Consider the following 20,133-nt stretch of genomic DNA (forward strand, 5'->3'; position numbering starts at 1 on the left):
TGTCTTTCATAAACCTGGCCAGAAGAAGAAACTCGTCGAAGTTATTGCTGATACGCTCGGCGTTTCGATATGCGAGAATGACCAAATGTCGCCACTCATTTGTCGATGTTGTGAACGGAAAATTACGAAATTCATTGAGTTCAAGAACGAAGTGCACAATTTCCAGGATTGCATACATTCACGATTTTCAGTTAAGAGGTGCATCATACCCACTGAAGAAACTAACAAGAAGCGCATAACGACGAACTCGACGACAACTATTGATACGCCATATGCTGCCAAACAACTAGGATTGTTACCGACGTGTCATACCGGTGGTCAGACCAATTGTAATACGAAAAGCCACGAAATGGTATACTTGGAGATTGACCCACTTTCACTTTGTAATAATAATACAAGTGTGAGTAACAATTAACTGCCTTTTTCGAATTCAGTATGTATTTATATTTATATTACTATAACGTTTGGGCTGATCAACGTTCTATTATAAATGACTATTAGATACGTGCATTTAATATGTGATGCGTTACATTAAATACATAGAAATATACATATTCATATCTAATTAAATAATTATCACATCATATCAATATTAAGAGTTTTACACAGGCAGCCCCATGTGTTTAATGTTTCTAACATGTGTTATTATAAACTTTTAGACATCTGTCAGTGGAGTGCCCCTCAACGCACTTCAAATTGAGAAGTTACACCGAGCACTCAAATCTAGATTCCCTACCCACATTGGGCAATGTGCAATGTCTATTAAGGAAATTAAACAAGCATGTCAGGAAATATTGCTAAAAGAACTTGATGAACAATGTAAGGAACTTTGCTTAAGAAAAAACCCTTCTGTGTTACGAAATAATGGTTTTGATGACATAGTTAAATTCGATTGGCTGAATATTGTATACGAACTGCAGAAGAGATGTCCATTTCTTTTGAGTGTTTTAAATACTGTCACAGCAAAAAAGAAAACACAGTCAGAGCTCGCACCTTGTATTGGTATGGCATATGCTATATTGATGATACAACGCAATCATGAGTTAAGTCTTGTTCAAAGGATCAATACCTTGATCATGGCAGAAGGAAATGCAAAAAAACAGGTAAAATATCTATTGTTGCAAGTGTTTAAATTGTCAGGTTCACATAAATTATTAAAATCTCTAGTACAATGATAGTGAATATCTAAATATCATAATACGTACAGTGAATGCAAATTTACAACACTACAACATTATCAAAATTTTAGTTATATACCAGATGCCAAAAGGTTGGATTTGCATTATCACATCAAAGCAAAGTCAATTTGCTAGATGAAATTGGAGGTCATTTTGCAGATGAAGCAATCACAATGGTAAAGAATGGTTGCAAGATGCAAGGGACAGGTGACAACTGGGATTTTCGAATATTATGTCATGATATGAGAAAGGATCATCAGAACAAAGATATGCATTATTTTGCATCAAATCTTCTTTTTGAACGAGTTCCTATACCAGACAATTTGTCCTTATCTCCTAAACATGATATTAAAACTTTGGAAAACAGTTCATTTTTATTAAGTGTTGCTGAAAGCAAAAAATTATTGGAAGATTATAAAGTTATTATAAGCAGGATATTGGTTCAATATCTGCCAGCTTTTGGTGCTTTCAAGACGATTGTTCCAACCCATATTGACCATGTATACCAGGATGAGATGTCAAAACAATCCGTAATTGTTCCATTACCTATACAAATGAAAGATGAAAAGAGCTATGCTGACACTGTTGACATCCTAAGTTCATATGAAGATGCAATTGAAGATATTTATTCCAGAGCTGGTGTGATTCAGAAGCCCAAAAAGGACAATCAGATAATTCTCCTGAAAACGGCATTTCATCTGGGCATTCACGACCAGAGCAACCTGGAGCTCATGTTACAAAGGAGGACAACACAGATCATATGCAAGGCATATCAGTTCCATTTGGTGGTGACCAATTAACAAGAGTCCGGTTTGCTGGTGCTAAGGATCTTCGAGCAGGCGCACACACCGCAAAGGACAGATTTGATCACTGTAGCCCATTTAAGATTGAACTTTGGCATACTAAAGCATCATATCTGCAGGTGAAATTGTGTTAACATTAACCAATTGATGTACAATGCATCCCAGTGGGTCCTTATTTTTCTTGACAAATGCCATATGATATTACTTGGAAGCCCCATGGCTTAATGGGTTTGTTTCACCATATTTTGTAAATATGTGTTTTTTTTACATTTATAGTTTGTCTTTGATTTGCTCTTTGATTCCTGTTCTGTAAGAGAATCTGGAACATTAAAATTTTTCCGAGAGAAATATTCACGGAAGAATGTCACGCCACAGAAGGTACTCGATTCATACGAAGGCTGTGAACAATTTTTTCTGAGTGTTGGAACAGCATATATATTAGAAGCTGCACTTCAATTCTGGGGTATGGCCGATATCAATTCAACTCCCACAACCAACACACTTCCTTCCAATCTAAAAAGCAAAGATCAGAAAAGGGAGTACTTTGATAATGTTGTTGAGTCATTTATCAGAAATTATGTGAGTAATAACACAGAAAATAATGAAGGGGATATTTTGGATTCATCAAGTGATTCAATTAATGAACCAGATAGAGTGAGGTATGCTGTAGTACATATAAATATGTGTATGCAATGATAAAATAATGTTTACTTGAAATGTTTGATATGGCCAAAACCCTCCACCTCACCAATTAGAATTGTTGATTATTAAACAGCTTAATTTTGGTATTTTATCATCAGATTTAGGACTTGTGTGATTTTGGCTCCAATGTGTATATGAATTTTTATCTGTTAGTCTTAATACTATATAAATCTTTATGCTTCTCATAGATACTATGGACTTAACGTTGTCGAACTTGCTGTATTTCTAATGCAGTTAATTGATACAACAGCCGAGGGTGATGGAGAAAGGTGCAACATAAATATTAAACAACTGTTGCTCTACTTCAAGTCTTCAACCAAATTTACAAAATATGCATTGGAGATGTTCACTGCAATTGCCCAATCTGAGGCATTGTTTTCTGAGCAACTTCACCACCGTGTAACTTGGGGACGCTTTGTTAACTGGAATGGTGGCCGTGGTAACAATGTTGAATGTGATCTCACACAAGAGATATGCAACAGAATAAGTAAATCAGTAGTAAAAAGCATGGGAGTCAACAAGACAGAAAAAAACTTAACAAGAGTCTCAAAAGCATCAGCAGGCCTGCACAGAATTGTCAACCAATTTGACAATGTCACACATGTTCATAAACCCTCACAGCACCATTCAACAAGAAGTTCTCAGGATGACGAATTAATGATGCTTAAAGATCTTCGTAAATTAAACCCTTTCAATTTGAACCCTGGCCGATTCCATAATTCATTTAAAGATATTGAAATCTCGCCACTTGTTAACATAGATTTTGCTCAATTACATGCATGGATAGATGACCATAAAAAAAAGATTGGTTATAGGAAAGGACAAAACCAAAACAAGCAAGTATCATAATTGAACTGGTGATTGAATGAGCCAACTGTACTTGTTGTGTAGTTTACATTAATATTGTACATATATGACTACATGATAATCATTGTAAGGTTGGGAATTTGACAGGTTTGTATGCATGCATACTGTAACCTCATGCAAGCTGAGGGCTTATTCTCTTCAAACCAAAAAGGGAGCTTATTAGTGAGTGGGTTAGAAGAGAGGGGCTGATGTTTATCAATCCATGCCAAACAGTGATAATTTAGGCAAAGAACATAGCTAGAAGACAGTTGTATAAGGAGGGGGGGGGTTACTATAGAGGGGACTAAATATATAGATTATGGTATTCATAAACCACATGCTCTTGAGTTAACATTTTGGATGGTATATATTTGATTCCAACAAAAGTAGAGGGCTTTGGCGTTTAGCTACGTAGCTATATGGTAATTCATTTCAGTTCTCGGTTTCGTACAAGTATATGTTTAATAATAAATCAATGTGTAAATAAACATGCAACGTTTATGAATCGAAATAAAATACACTTACCGAAAAGTATTACTGAGTACATTGTTTTATAATATTCATTATATTTTCCGCATGAGATTCTTCCCAAACAGGATAAGAACTTAATATATCATTCTCATTTTCAATATATTCACAGTTTGCAACAATATCTTTAATAAGAGCAAGGGTGAATCCAGTCCTCAAGTCGATACCTCCAAAAATTTTATCACAAAGGCCAAGTCTGTATGCTTGTAACCTTTCTTTAATTTCTCGTCGCTTAGAATCGCTGACCACACGAACTGGTTTGGGAACGGAAGATTCATCAAATGAAGAATGTAGATTCTCTGTTGTGCATGTCAAATATTGTACGGGAATACACTTTGAACATTGGCAAATCTCGGCACAATTTGAACAGCATTCGTGTTTCGAAATGTCACAAGACGTGTCCGAGTTCAGGTAGTTCATTATATACTTTCTCATACAACCACTTCGTAATAGACAATACTCTCGCATTTCGTCAGTTAAACCAGGTTTGTTTGAAGCGATATCCGTTCCATTATAATAAAGATAAGCTCTTGCAGGATAACCATCACGCCCTGCTCTCCCGATCTGCTGATAATAACTTTCCAACGTCCGTGGTACTGTCACATGAATTATTTGTCGCACGTCAGGAATATTTACTCCGAGCCCTATGGCAACAGTTGCAAAAATAACTCTGATTGTCTTAAGGTCATAGCAAGGGTCAGTCAATTGTTCTAAGATCATTTTTTTCATTGCATCCGTTTGAGGAGAATGATATTGTGCAAACAGGCAATGTTCTGGATTCCCGGCCGACGTTGTCGGGTAGTAGCTCTCCTTGCCCAATATGTCAACAAAGTAATTAAACGCAAAGCCGCACCACTTCAACGGTAAATATATTATTGTTAGTGGGAAATCGACTAGCTGTTTCTTTAAATCGTTTGCAATTGGGCGTAGTATTTCTTCAAAACTTTTAGATCCTGATTTTGAAGGTTTCCGTTTACTTTTGCAAAGAAAAATATTTTGCCTATCCAGTGCTCCTATTACCGTGACTGGCGCTTTCATGTTAAGACTTTTAACAAGCATATCTCTTGTTTTTTTTGGAGCTGTGGCTGTAAGAGCAAGAATTGGTGCACATGGGAACAAAGAAGCCAAACGACAAAGTTTGCTATAATCCGGCCTAAACTCCTGTCCCCATTCATCTATTAAATGGGCCTCGTCAATAACACAAGCGACAATCCTCTCTTGATATTCCTGTAGTAATACATTTTTTGAAACTATCTGCTCGGGGTGAGCAAATAAAATTCTGCAATCGTTACACATATCATCAAGGTTTTGGTTAAAAGGTTCAGCTTGTTCACTTTCAGAAGAATCAGTGTCTGGATCCGATGCTGCAATATTTCCAGACCTTACTGATCTAGAAGCAGCATCATCTCGATTGCCGTCGCATAAATCTCCTCGTAAATCTCTTGCGTTAATTCCCCTCTTTCTCAAACTGCATATCTGATCATCTATAAGCGAATTTAAAGGTGCGATGACGATAACAGCAGTTGTACCATTAGTTTCTCGTTTGCCATATTCAAGTAAAAATGGCAACACATGAAAAATAACAGACTTTCCATATCCAGTTGGAAGGACTGCGACCACGTCTCTTTGTTGGTACAAAGCTTCTAAAATCTTTATTTGCTTAACTTTGAGAAAAATGTTTGAATACCCGGAAGAGTCAAAAGCATACCGCAATGCATTTAAAAAAGTTGTCATAATTTATACGTTGAAATTGCAACAAACTCTACTCCTTTGCACTACTTAGTCTTACAGAATAGTAATGAGCTACAAAATTTGGCGCGAAAATTTTCCAAATATATTGGAAAATTTGGTCACGTGATACCAGCCTTTGCCAGGGCCTTCTCTCCACCTCGCCCCCTCCCCACCAAGGCCCTGGGAACGAGGTTGGTGAATGTTGTTCAAAATTCGAATTCAAACAAACATGCGGCTATGTGCCAGCTGTTTAGTGAAGATAGTAATCTATTCCAAGCGTAACCACTCTTCCATAGGCTTACAGGAGATGAGTTATGGGAAATGCAAGCCTAGTTGCCTGACTATTAACTAGAATTGCCACCCATAGCTACACTACACCCCACTAAACCAAAATCCAAATGGCCCCTTGGGCCATGCACTGTCTCATTAGTGTACATGCTGAGCAATTTCAAATACCTCACCAGCCTAGCCTGTGCCGCAGAACCGAGGAACAGCGAACTAGATGTGGCATAATAAGGAGTTGTTGCACGATAGAGAGATCCTGTACCCAAATCAACTTGCATGGTGGCAATGCTGGAACGATCTGGGCTGTTAGATATGGCACAAAGTTTTCCGATGGTGGCATCTACAATCCCGGATGTGAGACGTGATGGACAATCACAAGGGCCCTTCTTGCGAGACCTCAAAACTTACAACGCTGCCCATGAACGACCGGCTGTCCTTTTTGGTCTTTCCATACAAGAAAATGGACGATATTTCACACCTTTGCTCCAGAGCAAAAGGAGTTTGGTTGAAATTGGGTGACTATTTGGGACATTTCTTGGTTGTGAAACTGTTTAATTTTTCACACCGCCCAAGTCGGTTCCAAACCTTTAACCCCCCCAACTATTATTTATTATATTAAACTAATAATTTTGTGTATGTTTCATCATTGATCAAAGTTCCTAATTAAAATGTCAATTATTGCAGACGAAGTTTACATACTCGTCAACTCAACAAAAAAACTGTACAAAACTAATTTATATTGGCTACCCCAAAAACTCAGTTAGAAAAACTCAAATTTTGAAATGAAATGACCAGGCAGGGCTTTTCGAAAAATGACGTATATCTTTTACGTATATCTTTTACGTATATCTTTTACATATATTTTTAAGTAATTTGGTATACTATATTGTATGTTAAGAAATGGATTATACTAATAATATGTAATTAATTGCTGAGGAGCGAGCGAGCCTGAAACGAGCAAGCGTAGCAGCAGTCTAATTGGCGCAGTAGGCAGTGAAAGCAAATATTTAGGGTTGCGTTGCATTGTGGTTGTGCGCAGTGACGCAGTTGTATCAGGCCTGTTTGTATGCGCAGTTGTGCACAAATTAATCTCACGTTTCAGTGATATGGATTAAATACCAATATGGATTAAAAGTCAAAGGTTCAAGTCTGGAAGAGGTACCAGATTTAACATACATTCCGTTCTTCATTCCCCTTTGTTTTCATTTATTATAAGGTTGACAGTTGTTTGTCATTTTGCCTGATTTCTACTGTAATTTGCTTTGATTCACTATATAAATATTGGCGCATTGATGTCTAGATTTTTCGTTTAGGATATCGTACGACGCGCGATATACAGTATTGACTATCTAATCGTATTTTAAGTATTGTTGATTGTTTTGCCTGTTTAAACTTATTTTGACTCACGCCTGTATTTAAAGATCACTCACACTTACACTCAATGAGTGTCCACTCACACTGAATGAGTGTCCACTCACACTCCAACTTTTCAAAGACACCACTCACACTCAAGTGAAGCTCAGATTTTGAGTGAAGTGTGAGTGAGAGGCATACGTCCCTTGAGCTACACTCAGTTATACTCAGTTGCAGTTAGTGATTCAAATATGGCGGAAAGGTGGTTAAGAAGGTTAGAATTGCTGGATAATGTCTCAAGAAACAACAGAGATAGGCGGAGACCATATATTTTTGATTATGGGAAATATGACGAGAAGCAGTTCCGTGGCAGATACCGAATAACTAAGGCCGGATTTCGAGAGTTACCGGAGATAATTAGGCCAGAAATACCTGCACACAATGATCGAGGGAAACCTATTCCTGCAGATATTCAAACTTTGTTGACGCTCAGGTTTTACGCTACGGGAACATTCCAGCTAGCATGCAGAGATTTGTGCGAAATTTCGCAGCCATCAGCAAGTTGAATTATAAAGCGAGTATCCAAGGCAATCGCACGTTTAAAAACAATTACATAACTTTTCCTGAAGGTGATATGTTGGATCAACTTAAACTAGATTTCTAGAGAATTTGTGCATTTCCAAGTGTTGTGGGTGCAATTGACGTACACACATAAAAATACTATGCCCGAGGGGTGAAAATGCTGAACTATTTAGAAATCGAAAAGGATACTTCTCAATAAATGTTCAAGCGGTTTGTGGGCCAAATTTAGAAATTTTAAACATTGTCGCTCGTTGGACCGGTAGCGTACACAATGCTAGAATATTCGACAATAGTCGCATATGTGCACAGTTTGAACGTGGTGATATCCCAGGTATATTACTTGGTGATAGCGGTTATCCATGCCGCCAATATCTAATGACACCAGTAATTGATCCGCAGACCCGACCGGCATGCAGGTATAATGTGGCTCAAATACGTACACGAAACACAGTGGAAAGGATGTTTGGGACATGGAAAAGGATGTTTCCACGTGTTTCGACAACACTTCGCACAAAACTGCAAACGTCCCTAACTATAATTGTCGCTACAGCTGTGTTGTATAACTTCGTAAGAAGCCGAAATGATCCCATAGATGAACCAGATCATATTCTGGCTGATGAGGAAGCATTAGATGATATGCATGCTGATGAAAGACGTTTGGGAGATGCGGTTTGGCGATCCCTGATAATGCGACATTTTACGTAAATTATACATATTGTATTCATATTGATGACACAATTAATATACATGTATACTAAACTATTAAATACAATATACATCATTGATCTTTTGTTCTCTAATTACACAACTTCATAATGGCCAGAACAAGCAATATATAATATGCTCGTTCAACCATTTTCTATTTTTAGGGCTTTTTTGTTGTTAATTTTGCTTCCTAGCCCGTGTCTTTGGTTTCTGTTGCTGCTCTTGTGTGGATTTAATTGAATTTGTCATCGATTCCCAATATTGCAGTTCAGCACTTCCATTTTCCTTGTGTGTTCATTTATTATATTTTGTTTTTTTAACACCAAGATCTCCATCTCTGCTTCATGCTGCTTGCTTTGCATGTCCAAACAACGTGCTTGGGCAGCGAATATTTGAGGTTTTCTTGTGAATGATGGTGTGAGGGCAGCGTCAATGACAGATGGCGGCAATTCTTTTTCGTTCGGTGCAGTGACTTCACCTGAAGGTGTCGTCTCGAAATCAATTTCATTTTCATCGCGATCAAATGCTATACATTAAACATCCAATAAAGTCAATTACATGTTATGTACAAATTTGAAAGTAATTGGAAATTAATTGAAGACATATACCATGGTATAACACCTACATGCATAGCGATTTTGCATTGTCTCACCTACTTCAAAATTATCATCATCAAATACATTATTTAAGCTGTCGATTTGGGTTGGAATTATAGAAGCAACAGCCGCAGCTTCATCGTCTTGTTTCGACGATGATGGACCGCCACCAGTTAACTTAACGTCTCTCTTCTCTCTCGCCAGTTGTTTTTTGCACGAGCCTTGACGTTTTCCCAACACTTTTTTAACTGCTTTGCATCCCTCTTCGTCACACCTGACTGGGAATTGAATTGTTCGGATACAGCCTCCCACGTTTTATTTTTCTTGTGTATGGTTTTGTAATCATTCTTTTTATTTTCTAGACGATCTTTGTGCTTTCGCACTAATTCAGTTAACAGCGACCTTTCCAATTGCGAAAAGTATTGTCTACCTTCAGCCATCTTAATCAGTAACATCGTACGAACGCATTGACAAGACTAACAACAGTCTTACTAGTCTATATACCTTCCATCATTCATTAATATTCAACATCAAAGCCAAACTCCAGCAAGTCACACTCGAGTGACGTCTTTGAATTCAAATCTGCCTAATATTTTCAAGGGTGAGTGACCCTTCATTGAGCGGACACTGACACTCTCATTCCACTCTCACTCACACTTCAGTTCCACTTAAGTGCATCTCACTTGAGTCCCACTCAAGTGTGAGTGTGAGTGAGCTTTTAGAATACAGGCGTCAGTGTTGATAATCCAAGTTTATTTCTTTATCTTTGTCATTGTGCCTCGTGTTTCATCGTTACAGTGTGCCTGGGCAGTCTGCCGAATTCGAATTTCATTTATTTGAACCATTAAACTGTTTGTATTCTCGGTTTCATTTGCACTACGGGTACTGCGCTTAATTCAGTGTGAGGTTTACTAGGGGTAAAAAGCTCAGTAAAAGCTGCAATTTAGTGTTTAAAATAAAAAATCCAAGTGTTATGTTTTACATATTTTTCATTGTAGCTCGTGTTTCGTTGTCGATTGCCGCATGTAAATACAGTAAATGAGTAGCAATTCTTTGAAAGAACTGATTATATCTTCGATTTCATTTGCACCTCTGCGCTTGATAGTATTTCCTATTTTATCTTATTGTTAGACCACAGTTTAGTTTGATAATCGAAGTTTATTTTTACATCTTTGTCATTGAGCCTCGTGTTTCATCGCAGCAAACTCTCGTGTTTCATCACAGTCAAATACAGCAAACGAGTATAGCAATTCGTCACTTACATTATTATTTTGTTAACTTTAGAGTTCTACTCTTGAGAAATGTTGAATGCTAAAGCACGTGTTTTGCGTTGATATTTTTCCAATCCATATGGCATATCTTCATATTGACTTTACTGATTACAAGCAAAATTCCAAGTTTCAAGAAAAATTTCACCTTAACACATCCTTTGTTAAATTAGTTGCGACGTGATCATGTGACACATATTTCACAAATTTCAACGCTTTTGTAATATTTTTTTTAACAATTGTACAGTTTAACAATTGTACAGTTATTTGGTTCAATTTCTTTTTAATGCCCGCAGCAATCCCTACCTTGCAGGTAACCTAGTTTTTATATATAGATTATGTTCTTCTTAATTTTTATATATTATTTTCATGCACACAAAGTTTACTTGTCAAATTCATTAAATAAATGAACAAAAGGGAAAATTTGAACGAAAGGAGGCAAAAGGAAGGCTAAGAGAAGGTCGATAATGATTGGGCCCATAGGGACATTTCATGCTAAGCAAACCTTAATCTGGTATTTCCAACTGCAAATTTATCAATCACTGCATCAACATTGGGAATAATTTCTTGATGAATCTTCATCAATACTAAACCATTCAAGCGATCTTCTATCATCGTTGAACGTTTGTAATGTTTCAGGATTCTAAGTGCAGAAATACTATGCTCGCATTCACATGATGTAATCGGCAGTGTGCCTAAAATACGTAAAATGATTTTTATGTTCTCAAAACCATCAAAACAAACAGATTTTAAAGTGCTAGAATATTGTTTGGTAGTGGACCAGCATAGGTTTCCCAGTATGTCTCCCGCAATCGTAACTCTGCATCTAACACCAAGGAAACTGGTAAATCGTCAGCATAAAAGGAAGAAGCAGTCTTGAACTCTTGTTTCCAATCAATGCCATTGGTTTTAAGAGAAATCGTCTTCATTGGCACTATACTTAAACCTTTGTACACATTAACACTATCAAGATCAAATCTCGCCTGTAAAACAGAATGGATATGGTCAACAAGAGGAATAGTAACAGTACGTTTATAATATTCTGATATAGATTGCGTCTGTGACGAGGGAAGGATTATATTACGCTCTCTATTGTCATGCATCTCCTCCAATGTGACACACAATGGTACAAAAAGCTCTTCAAATGTGTTCAAACCATCTATAGGCTATACCCAACGAGTTCTGCAAACATCAACAAGCCTGGTTTTCTTGGATTCAGTTTCGGAGCTATTGCGGACGTGTTCTTCAAAAGGCATATTACGGGTTGAGGTACATTTATGAACTTGGAAACATCCTTCACATGTTTCATTGTTGTGTTGACTTCAACTAAATTTAAAAAATCACAAACAGCTAGGTTAAGTCTATGGCTATAAGTGTGTTTAAAGTGCTTTATGATTTAGACGTAAATATGAGCAGACAATCCGTTAATGCCAGCGACAGCACCTGCCCCATCATACCCTTGCGCTTTACAATCATCAATAGACAAAGTAAGATTGTTAAGAGCATCCAAAATTAACTTGGCCAATTCTTCACCACTCAAACCCCATTTGCACTGTAAAAAAGAAAGGAACTCTTCTTGGACATTCATGTCCGATTCTACAAAACGTACAGCAAGGGACATTTGTTCTTTATGAGATGTGTCTGCAGCCTAATCTGCAATAATTGAAAGAACCCTTGCAAACCTTGACGTCCTTAACAATTTGAGCAGTTATGACCTCACCACAACACAAAATTAGTTTATTCTGGCTGGTTTTGGAAATATACATCTGGTTTTTGTCACATGTTTTCAGATGTTCTTCTAAGATTTTATCACCTGCTCGGACCCTAAAATTGTAGAGTAAAAAAGGTTAATATTGGAAATGTACATGCATGCAAACCCTTTTCTCCACACCCAACACCTTTCCCAACATGCTTTCTAAATGCATAGGTAGCATCACACTAATCACGGAAAGGTTCACAAAACAATTTCAGAACTTTGGAGGATTTACCATGAAAGCGATGTCCAAACAGTACACAAGACACAGCCATGAATGTAGTTCTAACCACTCATACCGAAAACTCCTGGAATCAGTTTTAGGAAAAGAAAAATGTTTGGCAGGTCTAAAAACATTCTTAATTAAATTACAAATTTCAGTTCTATTCAATCCCTCTACTTTATTTTTAAAAAGGGCAATATCAAAATTTGGATTCACATTTTCACACTCACCAGATGGAACATCATTAGTAATGCCAGCTGATGTGCTTGCCCTGTCTAAAAGGAAGGCTATTTTCGCTGAGTGGAAGCATTAGCGCCATGACAAACAAGTGGTTCTTCCTCTGAAGAGATGGTGGAATTTCTGAAGAGAGGATCAAGCAGAGAAACTAAAGACCAAGAACAAAGTCAACAAACCTTTAACGAAATGAAAAAAAAGAAAATCAGATGAAAGAACAAAATCATTAAAAAAAAGGAAGAAATTGTAAATGTTTGTTTATCATTTCACACTTATACTAGAGATTGACACATGATGGGTTCCCCCCCTATCATCATATATTTTCTAAAGTTATAAGACATTGATAAATTTGGCAGTATTACTTAGCAGTAATAGTAAACTTAATATTATTTTGGTAGATAGCATTTGGTTTAGCATTTATACAGTTGTCAAATCAGTTTACATGATGCAATCTATGATTATTATGAAATTGTAATTATATAGATAAATATTGGGTTGGTAGAATGTGGAGTAGCAAGCCAGCTGAAAGTCAAAAGAGGTTCTCTTCTACCTCTTGATGTGAAAAAAATTATTCCAGTTGTAAAGTGAAGAGTTTGGGGATGGACAAGCAGTTGGCTCATAATAAACACCTGAGGGATTCTGGTGACTTTGATTGTGTTCTGATGTACCCAGACTTGATCTGGTTAACACTATTCCAGGAACTTCACAGCCATTTACAGTTGAGAGATATAGAAAGCAATTGGAAGGCCTTATAATCGAGTCAACTTGTACTTGTGCAAGGTCTCTGACTTTGAAAGTAAGGATTATTTACCTATAACAAACTGATTTGCATGTAATTAAAGCAGATACAGTACAGTTCTCCAATCATGTATGTTAACATCAGTTTGAAATTTTTTCAACTTTTAATTCTTGTCACCCTCAATTATGATCTTTTGTGACAAAATCATACAGAAATGATGAAATCAGGCCAAGTTATATTTTTGGCCCTGAAAATCAGTCCCATGTTGTTGGATATAAAAAGCACCCCAAAAACCAGGACTTCATGATGTTGTGTGACATAGGACTTAGGATGGGCCCACACTAAAATGCTATAGGGCCTATAAGAAACACCTAAGGACAATAATGACATAAATGTTGCTATAATGCTATATTTATATGTTTGTAGTTGCCAATGATATTGAGAATACTGAAGATGAATCTCTGGGTAATTATGAATTTAGTGTGGTAAAAACAGTACTGTTATCAACTGACAACCAATAAAAAAGAACAAAAAGATTAAAAATTTTTATTTCAAATTTCTTACTCCTGTATATTTAGGACCACACAGCCCCCCAACAATTAACTCTCAGGACTGGAATAGCAACCAAACTATGTTAACTCTTAACAAGCAGGCAATTTTTGGCTATGATTACCAAATAAGTACCTCTGAAACCCAAGAGCATCTCTGCCACCAAAGCAAGTACCTCTGATGCCCAAGAAAGTACCTCTGGCACCCAATCAAGTGCCTGTGAAACCCAAGCGAGCATCTCCACTACCAAAGCAGGTACCTCTGATGCCCAAGAAAGTACCTCTGGCAACCAAGCAACTACCTCTAACAACCAGGCAACTGAAACAAATATCAGTGAAAATTTTTTATTTCCAGAAGATATATTTGAAGGTTAGAAATATCATGCATGGAAGAGCCCTCTAATTCCTATCTAGTATTGTATTGCATATCACATATAGAACAGTCATTTTTAATTTTTCTAGATATATTAGTTGAAACAGAAAACGTCAACAACACTGAGGTCATATCCCTGACATCGTTGGAAGAAATGGAAGATGAGGTCTTGGTTATCCATAGAACTCAAGTAAAGAATGATTTCCTTCACTATTTTGCTAATAGTAACATTTTAAACAAGTTCATATGTGTACATATAATCGATCCCAGAGGTATTGTAGAGAAAGGTGTAGGTAGCGGGGCTGTACGAGATGCGATTTCCATATTTTGGAAAGGTATCTACGATAGATATATGCTCGGTGAAGCTGAAAGAGTACCAATAATTTGTCATGATTTGTCTAAGTGCATGTGGCAGGCTCTCGCCAGAGTCCTACTCAAAGGTTATGTACAAGAACACTATTTGCCTATTCAAATATCCCCAGTCTTTAAGTTGCTGTCTTTTCGGGGAGGAATCTGTCACTTCTGATATGTACTTTAACTCTTTTATGAAGTATATCTCTAGAACCGAAGCCATCTTAGTAGAAAAAGTTATTTCTTCCTCTGTAAGTGTTGATACTGAAGAGGTTTTAGATCTTTTAACGGCTTTTGAGTGCAAGAAGATTGCTACGCCTGAAAACTTCAAGGATCTGATTATTGAAATTGCACATAAAGAATTGGTGCAGAAACCAAGATATGCATGTGACTGTTGGTCAGAAGTCTTAGTACCTTTGAAATCTTTTATCACTTCTAACGACGCCTTGTTTCAGATATACACCTCTTTTTTTCCTACTGCGAGCAAAGTATGTAAGCTCATTAAAGCTGAACCAAAATCCCCTGCTGAGAATGAATCATTAAGTCATTTAAAGCGTTGGATCAAAGGTCTTAATACAAATGATCTTAAACACTTCTTGAGAATATCCACCGGATCCAATATTATTTTAGTTGAGGAGATTTCTATCGCATTTACCTCTTTGGTTGGTAAAGGTCGTTTGCCAGTCTTTCATACTTGTGGAGCAGTGATAGAGCTCCCATCAACTTACAACGATTTTGGCGATTTTAGAGAGGAATGGTGCAGTCTTATGTCTCACTCAGACATTGATATGGCATTAGTCTAACTGACGTGAATGGGTGATTAAAGTGTATATGAAATGTCACCACAGCCTCCAATGTTTTTATGGATTATTGTATTTCATGATTTGATAAATTTTTTAATATATTTTTTAATCGCAAATTTTGAAAAGAAAACAAAAAAAATTGCATTCAAAAGTACCCTCGTTGAGGTAATTTTTGTCAACCGGAAGTTATGCGCATGCGACGTCACAGTATGGATCAAATTACTTGCGCATTGTTTTTATACAAGCGTTTAGGTGAACAGCCGAAGTTAGACAAAGTTTTCGTCAAAGTAATCTGTGTATTCATAATGTCTGAGTCGGACACTAGTTCTATAACATCCACCGACGTTAGCGATTCAGCTGAAAATAGTTCAAGCGATGGAGAAGTAGATATTGGTTCGATAGAACCTTACCAAGATGAACCTTTAGCGTCTGAAAATGATAGCAACTCCAGCGAGTCTGAAAATCTCTCAGAGAATGACGGCCCCGACAACATCCCAAGGATTGTTTTAGAACGTCGTTTTGAAAGGACAATATCTGTACAAGATTGGTAAGTTTAATATTTTTAACACCGTATCAACAAGATTGGACCACTATGACTTTTAATATCCAAAACAACCTTCCCTTTGCACACTTCACGATCCATGAAAATGTATTTTTTTGATCATGTGCCATGGGCCCATGGCCTTTGCACTAACAGTTTAAAAATTTTATTTTATAGGTGCACATGCGACAATTGTAGTGACCAACACTTGGTAGGCTCATTGGAATTTCGATGCTGCAAGGAAGTTGGTGAAGCAATTAGAAAATATACTTTTGAAGGCCTTGAACCCGAATGCATAATAACATGTGCAGAATACAATGCTTTGACTGAAATAATTGTGTTGGAACAGGTCGGTCCACTTCTTAAAAGGAGAGATGGGCGATACATGCGACGGGAACAAAACACACCGATGAATGAGTTAGTATTAAGACTTTAGAATTATCTGTTCCCATCATATATAGGGTGTCCCAAAAAAGTACCCCCTATTGAAATGAAGCTTTTGTTGGGGTTTGAATGCATGATCAATGCAATAGTGTGTATATAGGATATAGTTATTAGGGCAAGGCATTAAAACAAAGCTCTCTCTTTTAATTCTACTCATTGGTTGGTTTAACATAATAATAAGGCATTCAATTGCTAACAAAGGTTTGATTTCAATAGGGGGTACTTTTTTGGGGACACCCTGTATACCGTATTTTCTTTCAGCTTGTTACAAATTATTTATGTTAATTAAAGACATTTGTCTTTCATCTTTTCCAGGTACCTTCGTGCAGTTGGGTATCGTTTTATAATTCGTTGGTTGTGTGGAACAATGGGATGGGATAACACTCTACCACTGCCAGCATGCATCTATCACAACCTTAGAGAAAGATTTGCTGTACAAGGGGCACAGACAGGTTATTTACTTGCAGGAGCAAGGGAATAAACTAAAAGAAAACATGTTTTGTCAAGGACAATGACCTCTAGGATGGCCTTTCATTGGCTGTTTGCATTTCCTACATTTTCTTGTTTGCCTTCTTGCTTCTGGATTCTGCTGTTGAGTCATAGCTGCATGCAACTCCTTTTCCTGAGTTTCTTGTTGAGAGGCTATAAATGCAAATCAAAACTAATTGTGAATTTTTTATGCTTTATACGTTTGTTGTTAATTTCTTGTAGTTAGATTTTACCTTCAGGGAAAAGTTTCTGGACTTTACTTTTCCTTTGTTGTTGGTACTCTATTGCTTCATGTCTTGATCGCTTCTCCTTGAATTGACTAGCCAAGGGGGCTGTAATCTTAAGATCATCCAACACTTTTTGCAAATCCTTTTTATTACTTGAGAGTAATGTCTCAGCAATATCCTCAACATACTCTGTAAATAGTTAACATGAAAATAAGCAAATCAATTATTTTTTCTACCAAGCTTGCATTCATTATACATTGTTGCAGTTTCATTACTAAAACTTTTCTTCAGAACACTTAAGCATTTTAATTTAGGTACTTACTGTAGCTGGGTTGCACTTTAACTTCACGTACAACTTCTTCTCCCAGTTTGTATTTGGGATAAGTGACTGCAGTATATACACCACCATTTTTTGATTGTTTGGATTTTCTTTTTAAATTCTCATTATAATGTAGACATGCTAAAATATGCCTATAATAGTAAAATAAAATTATTCATAAGCCAGTAAAGAGTCATATCAGTCACATGAGCTACAAATATACTGTAATTGTACAGCTTTCAAACTTTTGAAACTAAAATATATCACATTTAGTTACCTGCAATATGTGCCAAGCCATGAGAAGTGTAACATCTTTGGGTGCCAATGGTTTAGTGTTGAGTGCAATCCCTCAAGTTCACTAGTCTGGTGATCAGGTGATAAATGGGCAATATCTTTCAATAATTTCTTGTCCAAGATAATTTCTTGAAACTTGTCATATGCAGGAGTTCCATTAACAATTAGAAAAAAAAGAGATTGGTTTCTTTGCTGCTGCAATTAACCTAAATGATTTGGACCAGTAAACCTTTTGAAGTTAGATTAAAGTATGTAGTAGGTACAACGTGTATCTTTTCACACTAATGCATCAATACTAACTGATTTCTTACCATTTTATATATCTATATGTGGATAATGCAATCCACTTATAAATCCAAATTAATGTTAAAATCTGCGGTCATTAATTAATTATCTATTTTAAGACCTTACCAATTTTAATCCATTTTCTTTGAGGAATGTCATCATCATGAGCACATTGTGGAAAAAGTTCACCATGACTATCATGTCTATTTGAGACATGCCGGACAAGAGACGTCCATTTTGCAATGACCAGCTCATGGAAGTTAGCTTTTGTTGAATGGACACACCAGTAAATATGGTCTCGCACTGCTTTTGTCCAATCTTTTAAAATTTCATGCCCTTTCTTCTTGCTGGCCTTCAACAATTTCTTTATGCATGACCGTATAACATGCCAGATGTCATAAAGATGTTTTGTACCAGGATGCTTCAACCTAATCCATTTTGCAATTCCTTTATGGCGGTCAGATACAAAGGTAGCAATTTTTAAACCTGAAGAAATTAGATGGTCGAAACTTCTTTTGGCACCCTCAAGCTCCATCTGTGTGCTACCACCAGTTTCATTTGCCTAAGAAAAAAATGACCAAACTTAATTAATCATGCAAACAGCATTCATGTAAACATCCTAATACAGATTTCAATCTTTTTACTTCAACTTTACCTGCACTAATTCAAAATGTATGCATTTATCAATGTTGCTACAAAACATGGTGTACATTCCATATTTTGCACTGTGCCCCATGGAATCAAACCTCCCATTTCCACACCATGTCAAGTTCTCTTTCCTCTTTAATGACTCCATCAATGATGTGCTGTAAGCTTTCCAATGCTTGACAATAGCAGGGAACATATACTTTTTCTGATGGTAAAGAAATGTTCGAACAGAGTAGACCATCAAACCAAGATGCTTACATATAAGTAGCACCTTGCTAACAGAAGCACCAGCCATGAGTATTGCCAAACTTAAAAGAATGTTACCAGCAGGATGTTTACCAAGCAAATATGGCTGACTCTTCCACACAAAAGGAATACTCTTACATCTGTCACTCTTGGAACACAGTTACCATTTTACCATTCATCTTCATTGACACTTTTGGTTTTCCTTCTTTGCAATTAAAGCAAAACAAATTAAACAGAGAAAGCAGACATGAATAAAATACAAGAAACTTTGGCTCCTTTTCAGGCAACTTCTCATCAGTCCTGTAAAAAAACCCCAAAAATCTATTAATTGTACATATATACAGGGTGTATCAGAAAAAACTAGAAGATTGTAAAATGTTCAGAAAACTATCATTTTATCAAGATATCTCAAAAATATATTTACGTCTAAGTATTTTAGCATTTTCTGGCTTATCTAAGAGTAAAAACTAGCAGAAAATTTAACCTCGAAAAGCGGGAGAACGGTTTGTAAAAGCCTCATTTTTAACCGCTTGTGCAAAGAAAATGAGACGTTGAAAATCCAAGTTCAGTTAAAGAGGTGAAAGTTTGGAATCTTTTGTGCAATGTATCGCAATTTCAAAAAATTTGATAAACATTAGGTCCGACGCGAAACGTTTCAAAATTGGATTTTTTTCCTCGTTTACTCCGCTCTCTCGTAACTTTTTACACGCAAGAATGATTACATGCATGAGTGATAGTTGGAATGACGTAATTACGAGCACTCTTTGTTAAATGAAGACAATAAAACAAGAGTATTCATTGTTAGTTATGTTTAAGTATGTCATTCCAACTATCACTCATGCATGTAATCATTCTTGCGTGTAAAAAGTTACGAGAGAGCGGAGTAAATGAGGAAAAAAATCCAATTTTGAAACATTTCGCGTCAGACCTAATGTTTATCAAATGTTTTGAAATTGCTATACATTGCACAAAAGATTCCAAACTTTCACCTCTTTAACTGAACTTGGATTTTCAACGTCTCATTTTCTTTGCACAAGCG

At 36.6% G+C, this 20,133-nt stretch overlaps 3 protein-coding genes across 3 annotated transcripts; 2 read left to right on the forward strand and 1 right to left on the reverse strand.

The window, feature by feature from the left end:
- Positions 1-338: 338 nt before the first annotated feature.
- LOC114535436 lies at positions 339-1,978 on the forward strand. Its single transcript, XM_028556743.1, has 3 exons — positions 339-400; positions 660-1,103; positions 1,250-1,978. The coding sequence occupies exons 1-3, from the start codon at positions 350-352 to the stop codon at positions 1,976-1,978; spliced, it is 1,224 nt and encodes a 407-aa protein (XP_028412544.1). The 5' UTR covers positions 339-349.
- A 2,085-nt stretch (positions 1,979-4,063) lies between these two features.
- Positions 4,064-5,791, reverse strand: LOC114535437 (ATP-dependent DNA helicase RecQ-like). The gene has a single exon (XM_028556744.1). The coding sequence runs from the start codon at positions 5,789-5,791 to the stop codon at positions 4,064-4,066; it is 1,728 nt and encodes a 575-aa protein (XP_028412545.1).
- Positions 5,792-15,906: 10,115 nt separating this feature from the next.
- Positions 15,907-17,067, forward strand: LOC114535438. The gene is made up of 3 exons (XM_028556746.1): positions 15,907-16,148; positions 16,320-16,559; positions 16,902-17,067. Exons 1-3 carry the CDS (start codon positions 15,907-15,909, stop codon positions 17,065-17,067), a joined length of 648 nt encoding a protein of 215 aa, XP_028412547.1.
- Positions 17,068-20,133: the final 3,066 nt, after the last annotated feature.

Source organism: Dendronephthya gigantea, unplaced genomic scaffold (assembly GCF_004324835.1).
Source record: "Dendronephthya gigantea isolate DGI-Jeju-01 unplaced genomic scaffold, DenGig_1.0 000118F, whole genome shotgun sequence".
Classification (NCBI taxonomy): Eukaryota; Metazoa; Cnidaria; class Anthozoa; order Malacalcyonacea; family Nephtheidae; genus Dendronephthya; species Dendronephthya gigantea.

Bases quoted from the DNA above. Each gene is read 5' to 3' on its own strand.
- LOC114535437 (XM_028556744.1), bottom strand. From the start codon at position 5,791: ATGACAACTTTTTTAAATGCATTGCGGTATGCTTTTGACTCTTCCGGG.
- LOC114535436 (XM_028556743.1), top strand. From the start codon at position 350: ATGGTATACTTGGAGATTGACCCACTTTCACTTTGTAATAATAATACA. The intron at 401-659 runs GTGAGTAACAAT...ATAAACTTTTAG, and splicing joins TTTGTAATAATAATACAAGT to ACATCTGTCAGTGGAGTGCC. The intron at 1,104-1,249 runs GTAAAATATCTA...TCAAAATTTTAG, and splicing joins AAGGAAATGCAAAAAAACAG to TTATATACCAGATGCCAAAA.
- LOC114535438 (XM_028556746.1), top strand. From the start codon at position 15,907: ATGTCTGAGTCGGACACTAGTTCTATAACATCCACCGACGTTAGCGAT. The intron at 16,149-16,319 runs GTAAGTTTAATA...TTTATTTTATAG, and splicing joins ACAATATCTGTACAAGATTG to GTGCACATGCGACAATTGTA. The intron at 16,560-16,901 runs GTTAGTATTAAG...CATCTTTTCCAG, and splicing joins CAAAACACACCGATGAATGA to GTACCTTCGTGCAGTTGGGT.